The sequence below is a fragment of the Sorex fumeus genome, unplaced genomic scaffold (assembly GCF_029834395.1).
Source record: "Sorex fumeus unplaced genomic scaffold, SorFum_2.1 ptg000122l, whole genome shotgun sequence".
NCBI lineage: Eukaryota > Metazoa > Chordata > Mammalia > Eulipotyphla > Soricidae > Sorex > Sorex fumeus.
The window spans coordinates 57,440,114-57,463,522 of NW_026606179.1; the positions used below are offsets into that span (position 1 = coordinate 57,440,114).

Genomic DNA, 23,409 nt, shown 5'->3' on the forward strand with positions numbered 1-23,409 from the left:
GGTACCTCTATTGCAGACTACAATGTCCTCCCGTTGTTCATCAATTTGCTCGAGCGGGCCCAGTAACGTCTCCATTGGAGACTTTGTTGTTACTGTATTTGGCATGTCGAATACATCACGGGTAGCTTGCCAGGCTCTGCCGTGCGGGCGAGATCCTCTCGGTAGCTTGCCGGACTCTCCGAGAGGGGCGGAGGAATCGAACTCGGATCGGCCATGCTGGCTGCATGCAAGGCAAACGCCCTACCGCTGTGCTATCGCTCCAGCCCTGGTTTCTCTTCAGATCGTATAAATCTTTCGCAGACTACAATACCCTAAAGGAAACAGTGAGCAAAAGGAAATGCCCTGCCATGGGGGCGGGGTGGGGTGGAGGAGAAGGGGTGGGAGGTGGGAGGGCTACTGGGATCACTGGTGATGGGGAATGGGCACTGGTGGAAGGATGGGTACTGGATCTTTGTATAACTGAAAACCAAGCACGAAAGTTTGTAAGTCTGCAACTGTACCTCATGATGTTTCACTAATAAAAAATATAGCAAAAAAATAATAGTAATAAAATAAAAGGGAAAATAACCCCCCCCCCCCCCCCCCAGTTTTTATCCCCAACTCAACCCTCTGAACTACTCCCAGTGCCTGTCTTATACTGGGCTCACACTGCATTACCTGCGCGAGGAACCCTGCTTCTTACCACCCTGACACAAAGCACGGAAGGAGTGGAGACGGGGGCGGGGAGCTCATTTAGCCTCTTCTTATTTCTAGTCAGGCCTACATAATTCATAGGCCAGTGGCCTCTGAGAGGTGGTGGTGAGATCAATCAGCCCGGGGCAGAAAGGTCTCATCTTGAATCTGGGCTGCATGACCTACACACGTGGATGGTGTTGCTGCAATTTGTGTTAATTAAGTCAAGTGGGAGTCGCTGGTGGTGGTCCGTGCCCACCTTCATATGTTTAATTAAGATTCTCCCCCTCACCCCAAACACACACTCCAACTCTAAGAAACCAGGAAAGTAACACCTCGAGGTAAAAGTCCTTGCTTCCTGGGGTGGCTCAGAGGGAGACAAGGGCCAGTGTGGGTGAAGTGTCATCCACATCAGCCTCTGAGGTCAACACGACTGTGCCTCAGGCTTTCCCGCCTCTGCACAAACTGGCCCAGCAAAGCTCCCTTCCAAAGATCTTGGGGTGCGGGTAGCCAATCCCAACACCCAGCATGGACCCTGGGCAATTTTAGTTTCCTGGGCAAAAAGGTGTGGTTTGGATGTATGCCTCGGGTAAAAGGATCATCAATTCTATCTTAGCACAGCATTGGTAACGAGATGACCAGGCTAGATTCATTTTCTTACACATTGCTTATTATTCTAGTACTTTTTTCTTTAAAATAGATTAAAACGTGTTCATGTGCCCCTAACATTCCTGGGAGTGGCGCACTCCAGGATTACAGAGAAGTCGGTCCTACCTTCAGCCTCAGAGTCTGGTGTCAGGCCTCAGAGGGAACCCGGCTCCCGGTCACCTGCTCCCTCCAGCCTCCTTGGCCATGTCCTGGCAAGCTGGTCCTCTGGTCTTACCCCTGCCCCTTCCACTCCTTTAGACCAGTGGCTCCTAGAGCCGAGCCTGGGCCCCAGATTCTGATTCAGCAGCTCTGGGCCCAGGGCCAGCAGTGTGCACGTTTCACAGCTCCCAGATGATGTAGGTGCCCGCTGGACCCAGAGACCACTGTCGGGTCAGCTCTGTGCCCTCTGGGATCAGCCTCCCCCGTGCTGGGGCATGCCTTTCCCCAAGCGCTCTCCCAGGTTCTTGCTTTATGCACGCGGTGACTGGTCTGGGGTCTCCCTGCCATGGCAACGCGAGCTCCAGGGATGCTCCCACACCCAGGGGTGCTCAGTCCACGTGCTGGCTGCAGGCAGCAAGTGTCCAAGCCCACGGAACCGCCCGGCGAAAGTGGGCGCGAGTGGGGGGGATCGCCTCATGTCTCCAGCATCGCATGTCCCTTTTCTTTAAACTTTCCTGCCTGCACAAGCAGACAGAAGCCTGGCCGCCGGGAATTGCTCCTTCGCCTCCAAAAGTTTCTCAGGAAGCGCGCGGGTGGCCCGATCTGGAAGGCCACGCCCCCGCGGCCGCAGGCCCCGCCCCACGCCGGGAACGCCTCCCCGCCCCTCCCGCCCATTGGCCCAGCCCCCGCACTGCTTCCGGGATAAGGCCACACCCCCGACCTGGCTCCACCCCCTCGCCCCGGCCCGCCCCGCCCGGGCCCGCCCGCTGCCGCTCTGCGCATGCCCATGGGCGACTGATCCCGAAACAAAGTTTCCTCCGGACCATGGCACGACCCTGCCCGCCCCCGCGCGCAGCCAGGTAAAAACCTCGCGGGGCCGTGAGCCCCTGTGGGCCTGGCTCGTGACGGGGAGAACGGACAGGGCTCGCGGCTGGGGGGGCCCCCGGGGCCTGGACTGTCTGCAGAGCCGCCTGGGCACGCACCCAGGACCCTGCGGCGCCCTGGCACCGGCTGGGCTCCCGGTGGGCTCAGGCCCTTCCCCAAGGTCAGGGATGCCCCCAGGCTGACCTCTGCGCCCCGAGCGGCGCCAGCACGGCCCGCCAGTTGCTTCTTGTACTCGTGACCTTGGCGCCCCCTGACAGAAGCCTCTGGAGGGCTCCGAAGTGCCAACCCCGGACCCCAGTGTGTGTTCCGGTGACGACCCCGAACCCAGGAAAGGTGACCCAGAGCCCTTTCTAGGGCCCCAAAGCACCGATTCATCGCAGACCCTTCGTTAGTCCGTCCTTGAAATCCGCTCCAATGCTGCTACCCTGCTTAGTGGCGCTTTTGTATCTTAGAAAAAATGCCCCAAAAAGGGGGGGTGGGGTGGGGGTTGAATAATCCTCAAATTCCTCCTGCAAACAACTTCTCTTAGGATCCAGACGCCTGTTTGTTCCTCGTGCATCCCGGCCCCTGAGCTGCTCTTGTGCACACCCCCATGGGTGGTCACCCCCAAAAATAAGCTTTCCTCAGGAACCAACTAGTCTGCTTTGTCCCAGACACAGTTGGAACGAAGCAGGCGCAGGGAGCAAGCCAGCTCTGGCGGACTTCAGCACCCAATTCTGCCTACACTGCAAAAGGGCGGTTCCCTTGGGAAAGTTCAAACCATTCTAGAGCGCCCCTAGTCAAGTACCCGCCAAGTGAGCAGCCTGAAATGACAGGAGTGTACTCTCTGCCGGCTGGGAGAGAGATGTGGGAAATCAAGTTGCTGCTGAAGGAGGGGAAGAGGGAGCCTTCCTGCTAAAGCTCCTGGCCTTGTCAGGTGTCCTTGGCTTATGGCAGCATCCTCCCAAGCCTGTGTCTACACAGCTTTCTTCCCTCCGGAATTCTCTGCCCTGTCTTGTAAGGACCGTAGCCCTCGGATTGAGGGGTTGTGGGGGTCTGGGAGGATTTCCATTTCATCTCAAGCTCACCTGAGCAAACCTGCAAAGATCCTGCTATTCTGTTTTGATTTGGGGACCATGTCAGACGATGCTCAGGGTCTACTCCTGGCTCTGTGCTCAGGGATCACTTCTGGTGGGGTTCGAGGAATCAGATGTTCTGGGATGAAACCTAGATCAGCCGCATGCAAACCAAGCGCTTTACCTGCTCTGCTATCTCTAAGGCCCCCGAGATCCTATTTTCAAGTCAGAGTGAGCTTTGCATAGACCAGCAGTAAAAAGCACCTGGCAGTCAGGACCAAAGCCAAGGCACGGTCACTGGGAGGGCATCACCTCGAAGCTTCACTTGGAAGATTTTTATTTTTGCTTTGGTTTTTAGGCCACATCTGGCCCTATTCAGGGCTTGCTTCTGGCTCTGGGCACAGGACCATAAGCGATGCTGGGGAGCAAATCCTGGTCAGCCACGTACAAGGCAAGTAAATGCCTTACCTACTGGATTATCTCTCTAGCTTCGTTGGGGAGTTTCAGTAGAAATGCTGACTTTCAGGCCAGGCTCTGCTCCAAACGGTAACGTGGCACAATCACTGTTTGGGGCAGGCCCAATCGTGTGTTTTGTTACAAAACACATGGTGACCCTGTGACTGGTAAGGTTTGGAAACCCCGGTTGGAAGGAAACTGATGACATCAGTCAGGGCGCAATCACAGGACCTGGAACCGTCAGCCTTCCACCGGCCTCAGCTTTTGAGGACTTGCCCAGCAGAACTGTCTGATCTGAATGGAGGTAGGGATCTGAACCATAATCCTTGCATTGCTATGGGAAAAGAATTCCACCCCCCCACCCCCCATGCACACACACAACTTTAATTTCACTTTCAAAGTGAACTCATGGCATACAGGGTGTGCTCACTGATTTGATTTCATTTTATTTACATTGCCAATGACGACGTGATTTGAGCGTCTCTGTTTCTGCCTTGTTAGGTCACGGTCACAGTCACAGGGTCCTCCCGTTGTTCATCGATTTGCTCGAGCGGGCCCAGTAACATCTCCATGATGAGACTTGTTGTTACTGTGTTTGGCATATTGAATATGTCACGGGGAGCGTGCCAGGCTCTGCCTTGTTAGTGAAACACAAACTGAGAGGCAGACACGATGAGCCCAGCGCTCACCCACCAAGACGAAAACTCGGGCGGGAGGGGAAGCTCTTCACTGGAAGTCTGTAGACTGAAACGTTTGCCTGGTCTGTTTCCGTTTTAGAAAGAGTGTGGTGGAGGACGCCAAGGCCCGCTTGAGGGAGCATGATGTGGGGGCCAAGTACTCTCACTGGGTCCCTAACAAGTACTCCATCCTGTTGCCACTGTTGGTTAAGGAGGGGAGGCTCCACCTCTTATTCACCCTCCGGTCAAAGAAGGTAGGTGACAAAAAAATGTTCGGAAACCAACAAAATGTCACTGGCACACACTTTGGGGCCCAGACTCTGAAGTAGAAGTCCCCAATGTGTGATATTGGAAGGGTCCAAGAAAAGCATCGGACAACAAACACAGCATATTTCGGGGGGATGGCGGAGCTTGGGGAAGAATAATAAGTGATGTAGCCATGAGAGACTAAGATGCCTTTCAGTTTCTTAACCTTGGTTCCATTGGCATCTGGGCTGAGTGCTATGTAGAAGAGAACAGCCTGGACCCTGAAGCTGGCTACCTGTGCTTGTATGCGTTTCCTTCTGGCCAGCTGTGTGTCATTCTCCTACGTCCTTGCCCTCTCCTCTTCACTGGAAAGCTGAGGACACACTTTTCGTGTCCACCGCCTAGGCTCACTGCAGTGGTTTGACAGGTACAGGGTGAAGCCCGTGGTCAGGACTTGGGGCTTAGCTTTTCATTGTGGGCCTCTTAGCTCTGCATTTCTCAACAACATGGCCCTTGTGTGCCCCAGGGACTTCTAAGGAGGCAACAGGTAAAAATTGCATTACTGAGCTATGGTATGAGGCTCAGGGAATAAACCAGCAGGTAAGGAGGACTCCGGAAAGGAAGCAAGACCAGAGGAGGCGAGGGTTGGCCAAAGGTCAAGAGGCATCACATTCGCCTCCATCGCCCATGGTCTGAAGACAAAGCGTGAATGTTGAGCTGGGGATGGAGACATCTGGGCAGAGCACAGCACCTGCTGTTGGGACTTCTTCCCACCCAGGGAAAGTTGGGGACACAGTGACTTCTTTTTTTTTTTCAATTTTTATTAGTGAAACACCATGAGGTACAGTTGTAGACTTAAAAATTTTTGTGCTTGGGTTTCAGTTGTACAAGGATCGAGTACCCATCCCTCCACCAGTGCCCATTCCCCACCATCAAGGATCCCAATAGCCCTACCATCCCCCCTCGTACCCCCTGTCCCATCCCCCCGTCCCACCCCACCTCTGTGGCAGGGCATTCCCTTTTGTTCTCTCTCTGCTTTTGGGTGCTGTGGTTTGCAAAAGAGGCATGGAGTGGCAATCATGTTCGGTCTATAGTCCACTTTCAGCATGCTTCTTCCATGCTGGGAGGATCCAACACCCTTTACTTGGTGCTCCCTTCTCTATCTGAGCTGCCTTTTCCCCTAGCATGTGCAACTGGCCTTCAAGCCATGGAGTGAATGTCCTGGTAGGGGACACAGTGACTTCTGAGTTTTCCGAGTACAAAGGAAAAAGGAGCCATGGCAATGTGTTTTCTAAGTCTGATAAGGAAGTGTCCCCTTAGCAGAAAAGAGAAAAAACAAAATCGAAACAAGCAAATAAAGCCTGAGGGATCAGCCAAGATTTGGGGGGGGGCTTAGTGATTAGACTCCTGTCAATCATTTTTGGTCTATGTCAGGCAAGATCAATATTGATTCCTTTCCTTCCCCGTGTCCCCCCCTCCAAGTCAAACCTTCTCTATTTAGCATGCTTCTGAGGACTGATAGATGTGAACAGTTATTTTTATGAATGTTTCATAATTTCTTCAGAACAGCCCCCCATTTTCTTAAGAATAGAAATTCTCACTCCTCCAGAGTGGCCTGTGGTCATCATTAACGGAACGAGGTGTAGAAGGCAACGGAGCTGAACTGGCCTACTGAGAAATCTTTTTGAAAAGCTTTCAAAACAAAAATGACCATCAAATCAGGCTCGGATTCCTGTCAAGCCTGCTGTGCCCCGTCAGTCTATTAGTCAGTGTCGCTTTGAAACCCGAGTGCCAGCACAATGGGTGGCATTGTCAGAGGCCGTCAGAGCCTCCTCTCTTCTTTAGGCATTTGGGTGCCAAATGTTGAGTCCAGTAGAAGCCTGTCTGTCCGTTTTGTTCCCAGCTACTCTGCTAATAAGAAATGACGTGCAGACACCTGAGGTTTCTACTGTAGTCACAACTCTGGCAGACTTACGAGCCCAGAGAAATGTTTCAACGATGTCTTTCATTTCTCAAGAGAGCTTGGCCCAGTGGAACTTCCAGCTAGAGAACTCGGGCACATTTGCAGTGGCATCTAGTTGATCCACGTATGGCTCCCGTGGCCCTGGTGCCCCAAGTGCCATCCTGACCTTGGTGTCGCTTCTGAACATCAAGAACTACCTCACCATGTTGGGTCACATCCAATGTCTTGCCTGGGCGGGGCACTGAGGACTCTTTAGCCGTAACCTCAGGTGAGCCACTCTGTAGACACCAATGGTTCTTTCATCAGAAAGAACTGTAGACACCGATGGTTCTTTCATCAGGGATCATAAGTGGCTGTCAGAACAGTGGTTGTCTTCTGCGACACTATTGTCACCATCACCAACACCGCAGTCATTGCTTACAGCGTTCCCACCTCAGCCACCATCCCAGGCATTGTGGTCACCATCAGTATTTCCCACACCAATTCCACGATAGTCATCAACCATCGATACTGCCATCAGCATGGACCCATCAAACCCACCGCCACCAACACCAGCCATCACCGGCACTGCAATCATCAAGAACATCACACCACACTGCAGCTGGCACAACACCATCCTACCACCACCAGCAGCAGCATCACCACGTGCTGGGAAGAACAGGGCTGAGCCAGCCCCCCGTGGGCCAGGGCTGTGGGCAGTTGGAACAGATTGGATGTCAATCAAAAAGCTACTTCAGCCTCGCCTTCCTGATGAAAATACCAATTGCCCTGAACAAACATCAGGACCTCTCAGCACCTGTACTGCAAACCATAATGCGCCAAAAGGAAAAGATGAGAGAGAGAGAGAGCAAGAGGAAAGTGTCCCCCATAGAGGGAGGCTTGGGGTGGGGGCTTGGTGGGAGGGAAACAGGGGACAGTGGTGGTGGGAAATGTACAAGGGTGAAGGGTGGGTGCTGGATCATTGTATGACTGAAACTCAAGGATGAACAGCTTTGTAATGGTCTATCTCGCGGATATTCAATTAAAAATTTAAAAAAAAAACAGATTGGATGATGGCGGGGGCAGAAGGATCCTGAAAGAAGCTGAGCTTCCTGTTTGCTGGGGAGTTTGGTTCTGTCTGTGGCGGAAGGAAAAGTGGAGCGTTTGCTTTCAGGAGATTGTCATTCCCATGGTTGGTTTGGTTTCTGGTCACACCCATGGTACTCAGGGGTGCTCAGACCACACTCCTGCGGGACCCTGGGTGCCGGCATTAAAGCTAGGCATCCTGATTGCAAAGCACTCATTTCGTCAAACCAGCTTTCTGTCACTGTCACTGTCCTCCCGTTGTTCATTGATTTGCTCAAGCGGGCCTAGTAACGTCTCCATTGTGACAATTGTTACTGTGTTTGGCATATGGAGTACGTCACAGGTAGCTTGCCAGGCTTTGCTGTGTGGGTGAGATACTCTCGGTAGCTTGCCGGGCTCTCCGAGAGGGGCAGAGGAATCAAACTGGGGTCGGCATGTTGGCCGCTTGCAAGGCAAACGCCCTACCCACTGTGCTATTGCTCCAGCCCAAACCAGTTTTCTGTGCGAGGAAATTATGTTTAAGCCAGATAAGAAAAGATAAACTATTAGATGCTACAAATGAAGACACAGCCTGTACTCCTGAAGTTAGGGAGGGCTGGATTCAAGGATGTGCATGGGGGTGGCCGCTGGACACTCTAAAATGGTGCCTTTTAGACCATGAATTTTTGCTTTGGGTGAAAATAAATAGCCCAGGGTGCCTCAGAGTAGCAGGGTACATGCTTTGCCTGAGTGAGGAAGGAGGTCTTGTTACCCACAAATCACATGTGTGCATCTTTGGGGGACCAGCAGAGAAAAATCAGAAATGAGGGAAGTTCTCAAAATCTTTAAAGGATTCAAGTTAAAAAAAAAAATCATCAGGGCGGGGAGGGTATCCTTATTCCTCACATGCTGTCACCAGCCCGAGGACAGTCCAGAGGCTGGGGGGGGGGGGGGGGGGGGCGTGAGGGAGTGTCTGTGGAGTGATGGAAGTTTCCAGGTTGGTGCTTATGTAGGTGGCTCTGCTCTGTCCCTCTGCAGCTAAGACGGTCACCGGGAGAAGTGTGTTTCCCTGGAGGCAAGCATGAGCCCACCGATGTGGACGATGTGGCCACAGCACTCCGGGAGGCCCAGGAGGAGGTCGGGCTGGAGCCTCAGCGAGTGGACGTCGTCTGCCGCCTGGTGCCTCACCTGTTGGACGTAAGCCTCCCACAGCCCTGGCTCTCATAGGTGCCAGCTTAGGGCCCCTGAGCTGGCCTGTCCCCCTGCCGGAGACCCACGGACCTTCCAGTCCAGGTTCTTCTGTAGATTTTGCCTCTCAAACCCGGCGGCCTAGGGCAAATTCCAGTTTCTGCCTGGGCCTCTCGTTTTTCATCTGAAATGGGGTCTCTAGGTGGTTTTCAGCCTGAACGTAGAGGCCGTCAAATGATTTCATTTGCATTTGTTAAAGTTTTCTCCAGTTTATTTTGAAAAGTTCATAGGAGAAAACACCATCCACTGGAGCATACTGTATGCCGAATGTTAGCCCCGAGAGGCCACCTATGCACTGAGCACTTTCCCTCCCTGCTCCTTCTGTGGATTCCAGAAAAGCGACTCTGCTTTCACTGAGCAGTTCCATGCATGCACCAAGCACGAGGCTTCAGAGCAGTTTGTAACTGTTTCACTATGTGCGCTGGGATTCCTTCGCAAGGGTGCACATACACACACAGGTGCCCCCAAAGCCAAGAACTGGGGAGAGGGGGTGAGTGGTGGATGATCTGCCTCCCACGTGATGGACCCAGAGTTCCATCCCCAACACCCCATGGCACCCCCCAGCACTGCAATATCTGGCCCGTTTTTTAAAAAGGAAAGAATTCATGTCTGATGCAGGCTGGTGCTACTGCCTGTGCGTTCATCTCTCAATGAGAACTGTGTGTTGTTGTTTGGGGCTGGGGGCAGGGGTGGGGGGGCGCAGGCAGTGAAGGAAGGGGCTGCAACTTGCTAATCTTTGAAAGATGACAGAATTTTTCCAAAAGTCCCCTATGTATAATGCCTCACTGTGGCTTCATTGGCTTTCTTTTTGAGGTCAATAATTAATAGTTGTTAAATTTATCCTGACTTTGAGTAATGTAGAATGTAGCTTCAATTGCTAGTATATTAAGCCTTCTCAGCTATTAATAATTGAAAATATAATAATAATAATGGCATTTCATATTTATCAAGTCCTCCTTAAATACCTTAAGCTATTTTGCTATATATATATATTTTTTATATATAGGGCTGGAGCAATAGCACAGCGGGTAGGGCAATTTGCCTTGCATGCAGCCGACTCGGGTTCAATTTTTCCATCCCTCTCGGAGAGCCCAGCAAGCTACCGAGAGTATCCCGCCCACACGGCAGAGTCTGGTAAGCTACCCATAGCATATTCAATATGCCAAAAACAGTAACAACAAGTCTCACATTGGAGATGTTACTGGTGTCCGCTTGAGCAAATTGATGAACAATGGGAGGACAGTGCTACAGGGCTACTTTATATGAATATTGTTAATATTCGTATAAATATTATATGTTATATATGTTATATTATTGGGGCCAGAGCAATAGTACAGCAGGTAGGGCATTTGCCTTGCACACAGCCAACTTGGGTTCGATCCTCAGCATCCCTATGGTCCCCCAAGCACCACCAGAAAAATCTCCTGAGTACAGAGCCAGGAGTAACTCCTCTGCATTGCTGGGTTAAAAAAGACTTATATATATATGTGTGTGTGTGTGTGTGTGTGTGTGTGTGTGTGTGTGTGTGTGTTTATATATCATATACATCATATATATGATAGTCTACATATCTACACTGGGGCTTGGCCAGGAGCAGTAGTTTAGCAGGGTACATGTACACGTAGCCACCTGAGCTCTTTTCCTCTCTGCAGATTCTATGTTCACAGGTTCAGACCAAACTGAGTGTTGCAGGGATCAAGTATGTGAATGAGGAACCTGCAGAGATGGGGAGGTTGGGGGAGAGAGGATAACCAGGAGTGACTTGAATATCTTTGTATTTTGGTATTCGAAGTGGGGGATCAAGACCCCTGAATCCAATCCCCGCCCGACCCCAAAGGACAACTGCAATAGCGTGTGGTCTGAAGTCCAAAGTTACACACATGTTTACTTTTCTGTGTGTGAGTGTGTGTGTGTGTGTGTGTGTGTGTGTGTGTGTGTGTGTTGTTTTGTAGCCATGCCTGGCTGTTCTCGGAGCTGACTCCTGGCTCTCTGTTCAGGGATCACTCCTAGCAGGGCTCATGGGGCCTTTAGGGATGCCAGGCTTCAAATCCACCTCAACCTCATGCCAGGCAAACACCCACTGTCTGATTAGCCCTACCTGCACCTTTAAACCACACAAGAACCAGGACCACTGCCTCCCTGCCCCAGGTTGTTCAGGGCTTAGCGCTAAATTTGAATTTAGAAGTTGTCATAGACTTAGAGAAAATGTACGAGTCAGGTGGCGTTCTGATGCCTCATGACCAATTTCCCCTGTTTTATAAAGGATCTTTGTCACTTAACTCTGTCACAGCTAAGAAGCCCCTGGCACTGGTCCTGGGAGATCTGCCACACACCACCTTTTTCTGCCCACGATGCCTGTGTTTTTAGGGACCACAAGTCCAGCGATGCTGTTTCACCCATAAGTTCCCAAAATCTTGGTTACTCTTCTAGGCCTCTCCCCCTCCATGTCCCCACCCCTTTCTCTCAGGACACCCCAGGAACTCTAGATCTTCCCATTTCCTAACTCAGGGAATCAGCAATAATCAGCTCTGTCCCTCCATGGCACCCCGATCTCCTCCTCCTCCAGGTTTCTGGGACAAGCCTGCCCTTGGCAGCATTGAGATTCACGAACAAGCAGCTGTGCTGTAAACAGCACCTCCCGTCCCCACCTGCAGCATGGAGTCACATGATGTCAAGTCATTCACATCCCACTTTCCCTTAAGGGAGTCTATTCCGTAATGAATATTTATTTTTCTACGGGTAAGGTGGAACATCCTTATCTGTACTGTCTCACCACATTCATCACAGACGCTGCAGCACATCCTGTTATAGGATGTCCTCTCACTGGGTGTCCCATAAATGCCCACCCACACTTAGGGGGTTATTGCAAATAATGCTTCCGAACATAGGAATCACCAGAAAAATGGACTTACTACACAAACGCTATGACGAGGCCGGGGGACCCCGCTGTAGCAATAGGGCCAAACTGCCACTCCCCAAGAGTGTTCTGGGGTGTGTTCACAGAAGAGCTGTTTTCGGGGTCCTCTCACTGTTCTGCCACTCCAAGGGCAAGGCCTGCTCACGTTCGGAGGAGGGACACCCTCAAGCTGATTTCCCCAACAGGCTCCTTCTCCCCTACCGACCCCCCACGGCTGGCTTGTGCATCTGAGACGCATCTCTTCACTTGTGGGTTTTGTTTTCTGCTTTCAGAGAGATGCGTTGATCATCCCAGTTGTGGGATTCATAGATCACAACTTCCAAGCACAGCCCAACCCCGAGGAAGTCCAAGAAGTATTCCTTGTGCCTCTGGAGTATTTCCTGCACCCTGTTGTCTACCACCAGGAGCGCATCCTCAAGAATGGCCTTCCTGCAATCATCCACTGCTTTGAGTACACCAGCCCTGAAAATGGGGCGACCTACCACATCCGGGGAATAACTGCAAGAGCTGCCCTGCTCGTTGCCTTGATTATTTTGGAGGGGAAACCCACCTTTGAGGTTGAGTTTAATCTCAGCAACCTCAGGTCATCCTCCGAAGAGCTCTTCCTGATGCACCACAAACACACTATAAGCAAGTTATGATTCTTGAGACCAGCACCCAGATACTGTCTCGGAAAAAGGGTTTTGTGTCTGCTTATGCACAGAACTGTCATGCCAGCTGTTGAAATTTGCCGGGTGTGAAGGGCTGGGAGTAATATAGTGTAGCAGGTAGGGCTTTTGCCTTGCACAGGGCCAACGCGGGTTTGATCCCTGCATCCCAGATGGTCCCCCAAGCACTACCAGGCATAGTTCTTGAGTGCGAAGCTGGGAGTAACTCCTGAGCATCACTAGGTATAACCTCCAAAAAAAGAAAAGGAGGAAGAGAGGGAGGAAATGAAGGAAGGAAGGAAGGAAGGAAGGAAGGAAGGAAGGAAGGAAGGAAGGTAAATTTGACAGGTGTGATTTCTCTGCCATTTGAAGGGTAACAAATCTTGCTTTCATACTCACTTCCCATCCCCAGTTGACAAAAAACAAAACTCACAAGTGGGGAAACTATGTTTAAAGTGTGGCATAATGTCACCCACAATATGGTAACTATTTTCTTTACCCATGTAAGATAAAAACTAAATGGCACAAAATAGGCACTTAATAAATATTTATTAAACATATGACCATGTGATGCACGGATCCTATTTGTAAGAGTTTGGGGCCACATCTAGCAATGCTCAGGACCTGTTCGTGGTCCTGCACTCAGGGGGCACTTCTGGCAGTGCTCAGAGGGCCCTCAAAGGTGATGAGGATGGAATGCACGTCAGCTGCAAACAAGGCAAGAGCCCTACCCACTGCACAATCTCCCCGGCCCCAATAGTAGCATTTCCTTCTCTGGTAATCCCTGTAACTGACACCCGTTGGCCATCGGAACCTGTCATCATAGGGGAGTCTGTCTAAAGTACAACATTACAGGCGCACGACCACGAGTTTGATCCCTGGTGCCTCCCACATGTGCTGCATGGGATTCCAGAAGCTCTGCAGTGTGTGACCCCCAGCTCTAGGAGTGATTTCTGGATGTGCCACAGCCCTGTGTGTGTCAGCTCCACAGCTACAAGTCCTGGATCTGAAAAGATGCGTGAGGTTCAAAGAGGTGGCTCTGTGGGCGTATGCGCATACTGGAAGCCCATGACATCCTCAAGCCTGGGTGTGACTTCTTGGCATCGCCAAGTGTGGCCCCCAAGCTAAATAAATAAGGATGAGCGTATCCTGCAGGAGTGCACCCCTACCCTTCAGCAAGGCGCCCAATGCAGAGTGTAACCGACAGTTCCTGTGTCCCCATGGAGGGAAGCAGAGCGGGAGAGTAAAGAATGAAATGAAATGAAATGAAATGAAATGAAATGATGTTTCTAAAAATCCTCTCTTCCATGGCAGTAGGGCTGAGGCTGCATCTTGTGCTGTCCCATCAGTCACGACTCTTCCCAGGACCCTCTGCAGCTATTTGTGGTTCTGGAACTTGGCTTAGACCCAACGCTGTTGACCTTGGGGGCTGAGAGATCAGCTACTTCTGGGATGCTCCCCAGCCTTGAGCATTTCTCTGCACCCCAGCCCTGGCCATTGAGATGGAAATGATCCCTGTGGCTAACAGAACAGATGCCCGAGTGATGCTCCTGTTGCTCCGGGGGCCAGAGTGAGCTGTTAGGCTGCACTGTTACTGCCGCTGACACCCAGGGGAAGAGTGTGTTGTCAACTCTCTGCCATCCACAAGCCGAGCTCTAACCTCAAGTGATAGACCCAAAGACTTGATGATGGCTGAGTTGGGTGGGTATTTACTCAAACCAGAGGTGCCGCCAGCAGCCAGCATTGGTGGTGCACTGACACTTAACCCACAGGTTCTGAGATAGGCAGCGAACTTGGGGTGTCAGTGGGGCTGGGCTGCCATCGGCCAGAGCAGATCAAAGGAAGGGCTACAAGAGTCCTGATGCCTAGGAGTCAGGAGAGAGAACACAATGAGGAGAGCTGAAATAGCACCAATTTCAAGGACAAGCTTCAGAACTAAAGTCAAAACGACGAGGGACCTGAGGCACGTGCCTTGGGAGCTGGCAGTCTGTGTGGGTGCATCCCCAGCCATCCGACATTACAGTTAGCAGGGATATCTTTTTACGGTTGTATTAACCACCCTGCATGCAAGAGGGGCCATAAGCATGGCCAGATCATGATGTAAGGGAAGAGTTTCTATCTTACTGAGTGTTATTAGTTTCCACAAATACCTGGGTCACTGCGTGAGTGTGTGTGGTCTAGCCAAGGTTACTGTGTGTGTGTGTGTGTGTGTGTGTGTGTGTGTGTGTGTGTGTGTAGCCTGGGTCACTGCCTGTGTGCATATATTTGCTGAGTTTGCATGGTTTGCTATCTCCTCAAATCCAGCGCCTGTGGCTCTGGGCACCCCAACAGCTGCACTTTCTCTTGGCAGTCTAGTCGGGTGAGCAAAGGGCTCAAGGGTCTGAGTTTCCAGGCAGGAGCCCTCACTGGGACTCCCAGCACCTGTGTATTTGCTTACACAGAGCAATTACTTTTTCTCTCTAGGCCTGCCTTCTCTGCTGTGATACGGGGGACACCAGCTCCTGTTGTAGAGCTGATGTGGGGATGCAGAGGGCGAAGGTGCCGAGAGAGAGTACAGCAGGTAAGGCACTTGCCGTGCAGGCAGCTGACCCCAGTTCAGTCCCCAGCATCACATGATCCCGCTGGGCACCTGCTCCGACTGCTCCTCAGCACAGAGCCAAGAATGCCCCTGAGCACCTGGTGTGGCTCAACCACCCTCCTGCCCACCCCTCACAATAAAACTTAAACATTTTTAAGGTGTTCAGACATGGAACCCTTCTCTTAAAACAGACCTCGATGCCTGAAATAATGCCTAGGAAATTGCAAGGGCTTGATGATTTATTAGTAGTCAGGGTGTGACTGTGACCATGACATGCTAGCATAGTAAGCACCGTTATTTCTCTAACCCAGACCATTTTCCTATATTGGAGGTTCTAGAACATTTTCCCAACACACACTCGGGTAATTCTTACCCATGGCACATGAAGGCCCAAAGAAATAGCAGACGTTCTCTGTTATGTTGTTTTTCTATTCAGACAATACAGCACTGTGGATATCCTACTCACCAGGAAGCTATTGAGCACATCCTATATTTTCGACAGCTTTTATGGCAATCACACCTAAGTGCAGTTGCTTACCAAAGGGATGCATGTGCCTGCTGGGCCTGGCGTGAAAGGAATGTTGAGATGCAGCCATGTGGAGCACCTGGACAGGAGGAGCTCTGAGTCAGCGGAGACCCAAGGGAGATACTGCAGAGCACAGGGCAGTGAGGAGATGGACCCCAGAGGGGCTAGGGGAAGAAGGGGGCTGATGGGGGCTGATGTTTATCCCCCGGCCCGTCACTTTCATTTAACCCACATTCCCTTTCTCTAAAGAGAATTCCTGTAGGATTCCTATTTATTTGATCAGATGATTTGGAGATCAGACAAGTCATGCATTTTTCTTTGGTCACACAGTTCAAAGAGTGTGGTCAACATCCTGCACCCAACATCTACCATCCAACATCCATCATTCCACCATCCAACATCCAACATCCACCATCAAGCCATCCAACATACAATATCCATGCATACAATATACAGCATCTCCATCCAGCCATCCAATATCTAACATCCAGACTTCCAATATCCAACATCCAATATTCAACATCCAGCCATCCAACCATCCAACATCCAATATCCATGCATCCAATATTTAAAATACAACATCAACCATCCAGTATTCAACATCCTGTCATCCAACATCCAACATTCTATCATCTAACCATTCCGATATCCAGGCATCCAATATTCAAAATCCAGCCTTCTAATATCCAACATCCAGTCATCAAATATCTAGCATTCAACCATCCAAGATCCAACGTTCAACATCCAACTTGGAAATTCTAAAGCTGAGAATTTCTTTTCGTTTCGGTTGTTTTTATTTGGGGACCACTCTCTGCAGTACGTAAGGACTATTCCTGGCTCTGCTCCAGACTGATCCCCGACCCCTGACAGTGCTCAGGGGGACCATATCTGTTGCCAGAGCTTTGAACCAGGGTTGTCCATATCCAAGGCAAGCACCATAACTTCTGAACTACCCCTTTGACCCAAAACCAAGACTCTGGACTCCTGCACCCACTTGTTCCAAAATGAGATTCAGATTGTGGGACAGACAAGAGAAGGCTAGGGATGTTTCTCTTGCATGCCTGCGTGTAAGGGGAAGCAATACCAACTCCAAGCATTCATGCATCCAATCAACTGGAACTGATTTTTGACTTCGTCCTGCTCTTCAGCATATTTTATGGCATCACTCACAGGGAAATGAGCAATGAGCTGGGGTGGTTCCCACTATGACAGAGCAGGTCATTTAGTAAACCCAAGAGCTGGTATACTTGCTCAATGAAAAGTGCAGTTCCCTTGCCAGCTCTGCAGTTAAAGAACAGAGATGGGAAACATCCTTCCACCATTAGACAAATGACTGAGCCCCAGTCAAGTCCTTCTCTTGTCTCCAGCTGGTTTCTTTCCAAAGAATAAAAAGTAAAGCTGGGGCCAGAGAGATAGCACAGAAGGTAGGGCACTTGCCTTGCACGCATCTGACCTGGTTCAATTCCCGGTACCACATGCAGTTCCCTGAGCCCTACCAACAGTAACCCCTGAGCACAGAATGAAGAGTAAACCCTGATCACAGTCAGGTGTGCTCCTTGCCCCCAAAATAACCAACAAAATACACTCAAGATTTAGAAAACATCATTGGATCTCTCCCTCACCCGCTCAGTTGTCTTGGAAGTATTCGATTTCAGGGTCCCTCACCCCCATCTCTGTGGGTATTCTTTGCTTTCTGTCTTTCACCCATAAGCCAACATGTGTGTCATCCTGCTGCAGAGCTCTACCCAGATTCTGAGACACACACACACACACACACACACACACACACACACACACACACACACACACCAGCCACCACACTTTAAGGCACAGATGCAGTTTTATTTCACTGTTTCATTGTGCACATCTTAGAGCTTATTCCAGCTGTTCCTTAAGAGGCTCTCCTCCTGAGACCTTCAGTCTCATACCCCCATCCCCCGCACCCTGCTTGGCCATGGTGAGTGGTGCAGGAAGCAGTGGCTCACTGGAGGTAGGTCTAAATTGGTGATCAGTAATCCATGACCTGTGCGGTCTGTGTAAATAACTGAGCTATGACTATTCGCTTTTCCAAAGAATTTGAACTATGCCCATAGATAATATATGCTTGGCCACTGCATTGGTCCCTGTGCATGCTGATGAGTGAGCCCAAGAAGTCAAGGATGAAAGGTTAGTTGGCCAATAATTGGTGAGAATGTGTCTTTGATCTGGATGATTCTTGCCATGTCAGAGACTCCTCCAGAAACAAGTGGAAAAAAACAGAAATAGTTCCTAAAGAAATTTTTAAAATTCTGTTTTTTTAAGGTCTCAGACTCAAGCCCATAAATTCTTATTTTAGATATAGCATTGGTTTGATATTTCCTTGGCTATAACTTTCCCGTTTTTCATTTTATTTCTTTCAGCCTTTATTCTTTATTTCATCATGATTGTCAATCATATTTCTATATCGTATTCTCTCCCTCATTCTCTCTCTTTGTCCATACCACACACACACACACACACACACACACACACACACACACACACACTTTGTTTCCCTCTCCTTTTATTTCCTCCGTTAAACTTGGAGCTTTAATTATGGTTATTTTGTTCTACCTTCTTAATTTATTTTTGTTTCTTTATTAATTCATGAATATACTGTGCTCTGGGTTTATTTAATCTCCTCCCACCAGCCTGAAGATTTCCTTCTACATCTGCTATATCTCATGGAGCCCCCAAAGAATTCCTGAAGTTGCCCACACTGGTTTTCTGACTATAAATCAATATAGCCTAAAATAAGACCAAGTGATAAGCTGGAAATCACTTTGCTAGAACTCCTAATATGGTGTAAACAGACCCCCATCTCTCTGAATGACCTGTGGCAAAAAAGACAGTGCCCCCAAAAGGGCTATGTCTGAGTTCAAGCCCCAAGTAACCATGACTGGAACTGTGACTTTGGAAGATGAAATTAAGTCAGATATCTTAAGATGAAATTAGCCTGGATCTGGTGATGCTTAAATCTAAGGGTGTCTTTATCCATGAGAGGAAACAGAGAATAAGAGAAGAAGATCTTGTGCAAATGGGACGATATTGGAGGGTCACAAGCCAAGAAAAACCCAGAAGTAGCCAGAAGCTTGAAGGATCCAGACCAAGTGCCTTAGAGGGGATGATTACACTCCAAATATTGTCCCTGTATTTTGAACTGCTGGCCACCAAATTATGAGAGAATCTGTTCCTCTTTCTTTTTTTGTTTTTGTTTTTGTAAGCCACCAAGTTCATTGTAAACACACTTTCCCTCCCAACCTTTTTGATCAATACCTTTCTTTCTCTTCTTTCTCAGAATGAACATGGGAACTGGGAATTGTCTGTTGTTGATAGTCCTGGGATTGACACCCAATCCAAACTCAGTTAATCAGATTTGTCCCCTCAGTAATTCCCTGCAAATTAGCACCCCAGGATACCAACATCTATCAGTCCCCAGGAAACAGTCCCACCTTCCTAATGAAATCCCTTTGGCATGCTTGAGAAAGCTCAGAAGAATTTCAATCAACTTCTACTAATGCACCAACAAGTACCATCTTTGCTTTTCATTTCACCTTCTCATTTTCATTTTGCAGTTTCCTTTATACTAGAGAGACATTTAATTCTATTCATTTTTTTTCTTTTCTGTTTTTGAGACATGCCCAGTGGTGCTCAGGGCTTTCAGCCCTGTGTTCCTACAGTATTTACGTACCATCGGTGGTGCTGGGGATCAAACACAGGTTGACTGCAGGCAAGGTAAGTGCCATGCTCACTGGCCTATCTCTCCAGCCCCATAAATCCATTCTTTCTTAGAATGGCCCTTCCCACAGAAAGTATATTCTGGAAGTAATGTGGAATGGTTGGAAAGACTTTGCAGCTAGATACCAAGGTGAGAATTCTGTCCTTATTCCCAGCTTTAAGACCCATTGGACAGAGGAGTCACATATCCATATTCACGACCACGATCATCCTGTTGTTCGTTGATTTCCTCGCGCAGGCACCAGTAACATCTCCTTCTTCCTAGCCCTGAGATTTTAGAAGAGCCATTTCAATGCTCTTTCAGGATTAGGAGAATGAGACCCATCATTGTTACTGGTCCATACATTAGTTTTAAGAAAAACTTGAGAAATAGGCATCTGGCTTTTTCCACCTCTATTGTGAGAGACAGGTCCTGCAGGAAAGGGGGGTAATGGGAAACCCTATGCTGCTCTGGTGAGAGGCTGAGGGCAATGCATACCTGTGACACCAAGGACCAAGTAGATACATGAAAACTCATGCATTGGTTCAATAAGCAGCAAGTAAAGCAAACTCATCCAATTCTGAATCTACATTCCTGCTACTCCTCAAACCTGGACCATCCTTTCTGGTCTGGGGCAGTTGGAGAATACTGAGACATGGCGAGTCCAGGCTGAGTTACACCTGGGCTTCCAGACTTTAATAGGGACTGTTGAAACGGTAACATTTCAGAGATAACTGAACTCAATGAGACCATGTTATGAAAACAAGTTGTGGGACTGGAGTGATAGAACAGTGGGTAGTACACTTGCCTGGCACGTGGCTTCACCCAGGTTCCATCCCCAGCATCCTATGTAGTCCCCCAAGTACCACCTGGAGTGATTCCTGAGTATAAACCCAGTAATAAGACCTGAGCATCTCTGGGTATGACCCTCAACTCCCCCAAACTCTGCAAACAAAACAAAAACAAATTCCTCCTCTTTCTTTGCATTTTAAAAAAAGATTAAGTAGAAGAACGCCTTACATGACACATATGGTTTGTGATCTACTATTGGGCATCGACGCTGTAGATTGCCATGGCACAAACATTAGCAAGGTAAGCATTTCCTCTCTCAGAGCGGCAATTACTGCCCCTGCACACACAAACACTCATAAATCAATTCTTTGTACCTCCCCAGTTTCTGTGCTGTCCCTCCCTTCTGTTGATCGACACTTGAGTGTTCCGAAAAGATTGACTGTTAGATAATAAATGCTGAGAAGGTTGGGGAAATGCCTTATAGACATTCCTAGGGGGTGACAGCATTTGATACACAATGCTGCCCCATTTCTTTTCCCTTTTTTTGGGTGGGGGTATACACCCAGCAGTTATCAGTGTATATGACTGGTTCTGTATTCAAATATAAGCCCTGGTGGTGGTCAGGAAACCATACACAGTGCCCGGGATCAAACCAAGGTCAGTCATGTGCAAGGCCAGCACCTTATTCCTGTACTGTCTCCCTGGCACCTGCCCCTATTTCTTAGTGCAAACTAACATGGGAGTTAGACCCCACTGCAGATGCAGAAAGAGTCCAGCTCCTAGGCCTGTGGGTCTCACCATTCACTGATCCGAGCTTTCAGCCACCTTAAAAGACAAGTCTTGGGGCTGGAGCAATAGCACAGCGGGTAGGACATTTGCCTTGCATGCGGCCGACCCAGGTTTGATTCCCAGCACCTCATATGGTCCCCCGAGTACCGCCAGGAGTGATTCCTGAGTGCATGAACCAGGAGTAACTCCTGTGCATCGCCAGGTGTGCCCCAAAAAAGCAAAAAAAAAAAAAAAAGACAAGTCTTTCTTCTCTGTTCGCAGTGACTTTCTAAATCCATAGCAGGCAGAGAAGACATGCCAGAAAGTCAGGGCATCTCCCCCAATACCAAAGTGGCACTCTTTCCTTTGGCAGAAGGGCTATACCAGGGCCACTTTCCACACTTAACCAATCATGGATGTGGTTAAGTATAAACTTATCTATTCATTTTCCACATTCATTGGGATAACACCTTCCCCCTCACTCCTCCAGCTTTGCTGTTCTAATGAGATGATAGGGTCAAGTCAGAACAGTTCTGTAGCAGTACTTAAGGATGTTCTACCAAAGGGAAGAAAAACAAATACACCTTAGCGCAAAACACATTTGATGGATTAGTGCATTGCTCTTGTAATAGACACATCTGAGAAACAAGAAGAGGCTGAGCAGTAGGATGGAGAGGAGGCATGGAGGCTGGGGAGGGGGGTGAGAGGCTGGAACACATGCTCTGCATGTGGGAGGCAGGATTTGGTCCCTGGCACTGCAGGGTCCCCTGAGCACTGCCAAGAGAGACCCCAAGCACTGCTGGTTGCGTCCCTCAAATAAGAACAACAAAACTGGCCTTGACTGAGAAATGAGCAGAGGAAAGACAGGAATGAGCTGCTCATGCAGGTTGAAGAGGATGTGGTGAAAGAGGTAGGAAGGGAGGAAGCTACCCTGAAGGACTGAGGACAGATGTTAGGAGAGGGTTGGGGAGAGGAACGGCCTTGGAACGCAGCAGGAAGATGTTAGGTCTTCAGCCAGGGGATTGGGGTGGGAGGGTGGGGGGAACGCACAGAACTGCCCATTACTAAGCAGAAACCAATCTCTCTGGCCTGCTTAGTCCTGTGTGCAACACAGATTTGAGCTGGTTGGTCTGAAACAACCTCTGCTTCTGAAATCTCTCGTTCTGGATGCTCTCCAGACATATTGGAACATACGCAGGTAATTTAAGTCATTTTGCAACATCTAACCAAAGAAAAGAATGTTTTTTTTTGGGGGGGGGTCTACTGTTTGAGGCTTATAACACGCAGAGAGCTCACTCTGAAAAACTACCATTTGGGGAGATTAATGAACAATTCTGACATTCAGAGCGGGGATTTCGGGCAGGCACGTACAAGTCCGGCTCTCTGAGTAGAATTGGACGGGCAGCTACACATTTAACCTTATTAGGGGTGTAGTGAGGCATTAAGAAAGGGACATTTGGAAGCCAGTCTCCTAAACCCAAGCGCGGGTTGGCTTTGTGTGGTTTGTCTGAATTACGGCACATTTAATAGGATTTAGCTACAGCGTCGCTGTGCCATGATCTGTTTCCTTGGCAATGCAATCCTCAGAGGGGCAAAGGCCATCCGGAAAGCATGGGTCACTTGGTAACATGGTGAGTGAGGGAAAAGACATGGAAATGAATTGGACGTGTGCCTTCGTTTCCCTTCACATGGCATACGGAATTAAGAAGGGCCAACCAGCACCCAGAGGATGCAGGACACAAAAGGCGCTGTTACCAGTATCAGGAGAAACATTCACAACAGACATAGAATGACTACACTCGTTTGTGGAATATAAAATAAGATAATATGAGACTGACACTCAAGGACAGTAAATACAAGGGCCAGGGATATTGCTCTATAGTTGGAAGCCTGCCTCACAAGCTGGGGGAGAAGGCAGCTGGAATAGGGAAGGGATCACTAAGTCAATGATGGTTGGAGGGATCGTTTGGGATGGGAGATGTTTGCTGAAAGTAGATTAAAGAACAAGCATGATAGCTTCTCAGTATCTGTATTGCAAACCATAATCCCCAAAAGTAGAGATAAAGAGAGTATGGAGGAAATTGTCTGCTATAGCGGCGGGGGGAGGGGTGGGTTGGGAGGGGGCGATAACTGGGAACATTGATGGTGGAGAATGTGCACTGGTGGAGGGATGGGTGTTCAATCATTGTAGGACAGAAATTCAAACATGAAAGCTTTGTAACTATGTCTCATGGTGATCCAATTAAAAAAAATTCACAATCCACACTATGCTCATGGTAAATGAGAAGGTTGTTCTTTTCAGAAGCAATGACCTGGCTAAACTGTTCCTCTCACCAGTGCCACTGGCTACTTCTTGATTCTGTTCCCTCACTCCCAGCATCCCTCAGCTGCG

At 49.3% G+C, this 23,409-nt stretch overlaps 1 protein-coding gene across 2 annotated transcripts; it reads left to right on the forward strand.

Moving 5' to 3' along the window:
* The first annotated feature begins 2,244 nt into the window (after nt 1-2,244).
* On the forward strand, nt 2,245-13,177 carry NUDT7 (nudix hydrolase 7). 2 transcript variants are annotated; one of them, XM_056136723.1, is made up of 5 exons: nt 2,254-2,339; nt 3,778-3,874; nt 4,657-4,806; nt 8,844-9,002; nt 12,243-13,177. In XM_056136723.1, the coding sequence occupies exons 1-5, from the start codon at nt 2,305-2,307 to the stop codon at nt 12,609-12,611; spliced, it is 810 nt and encodes a 269-aa protein (XP_055992698.1). In that variant the 5' UTR covers nt 2,254-2,304; the 3' UTR covers nt 12,612-13,177. The 2 variants fall into 2 exon arrangements, with proteins under 2 accessions (XP_055992699.1, XP_055992698.1); XM_056136724.1 differs by lacking the exon at nt 3,778-3,874 and having other exon boundaries at nt 2,245-2,339; nt 4,653-4,806.
* The last annotated feature ends 10,232 nt before the right edge of the window (nt 13,178-23,409 follow it).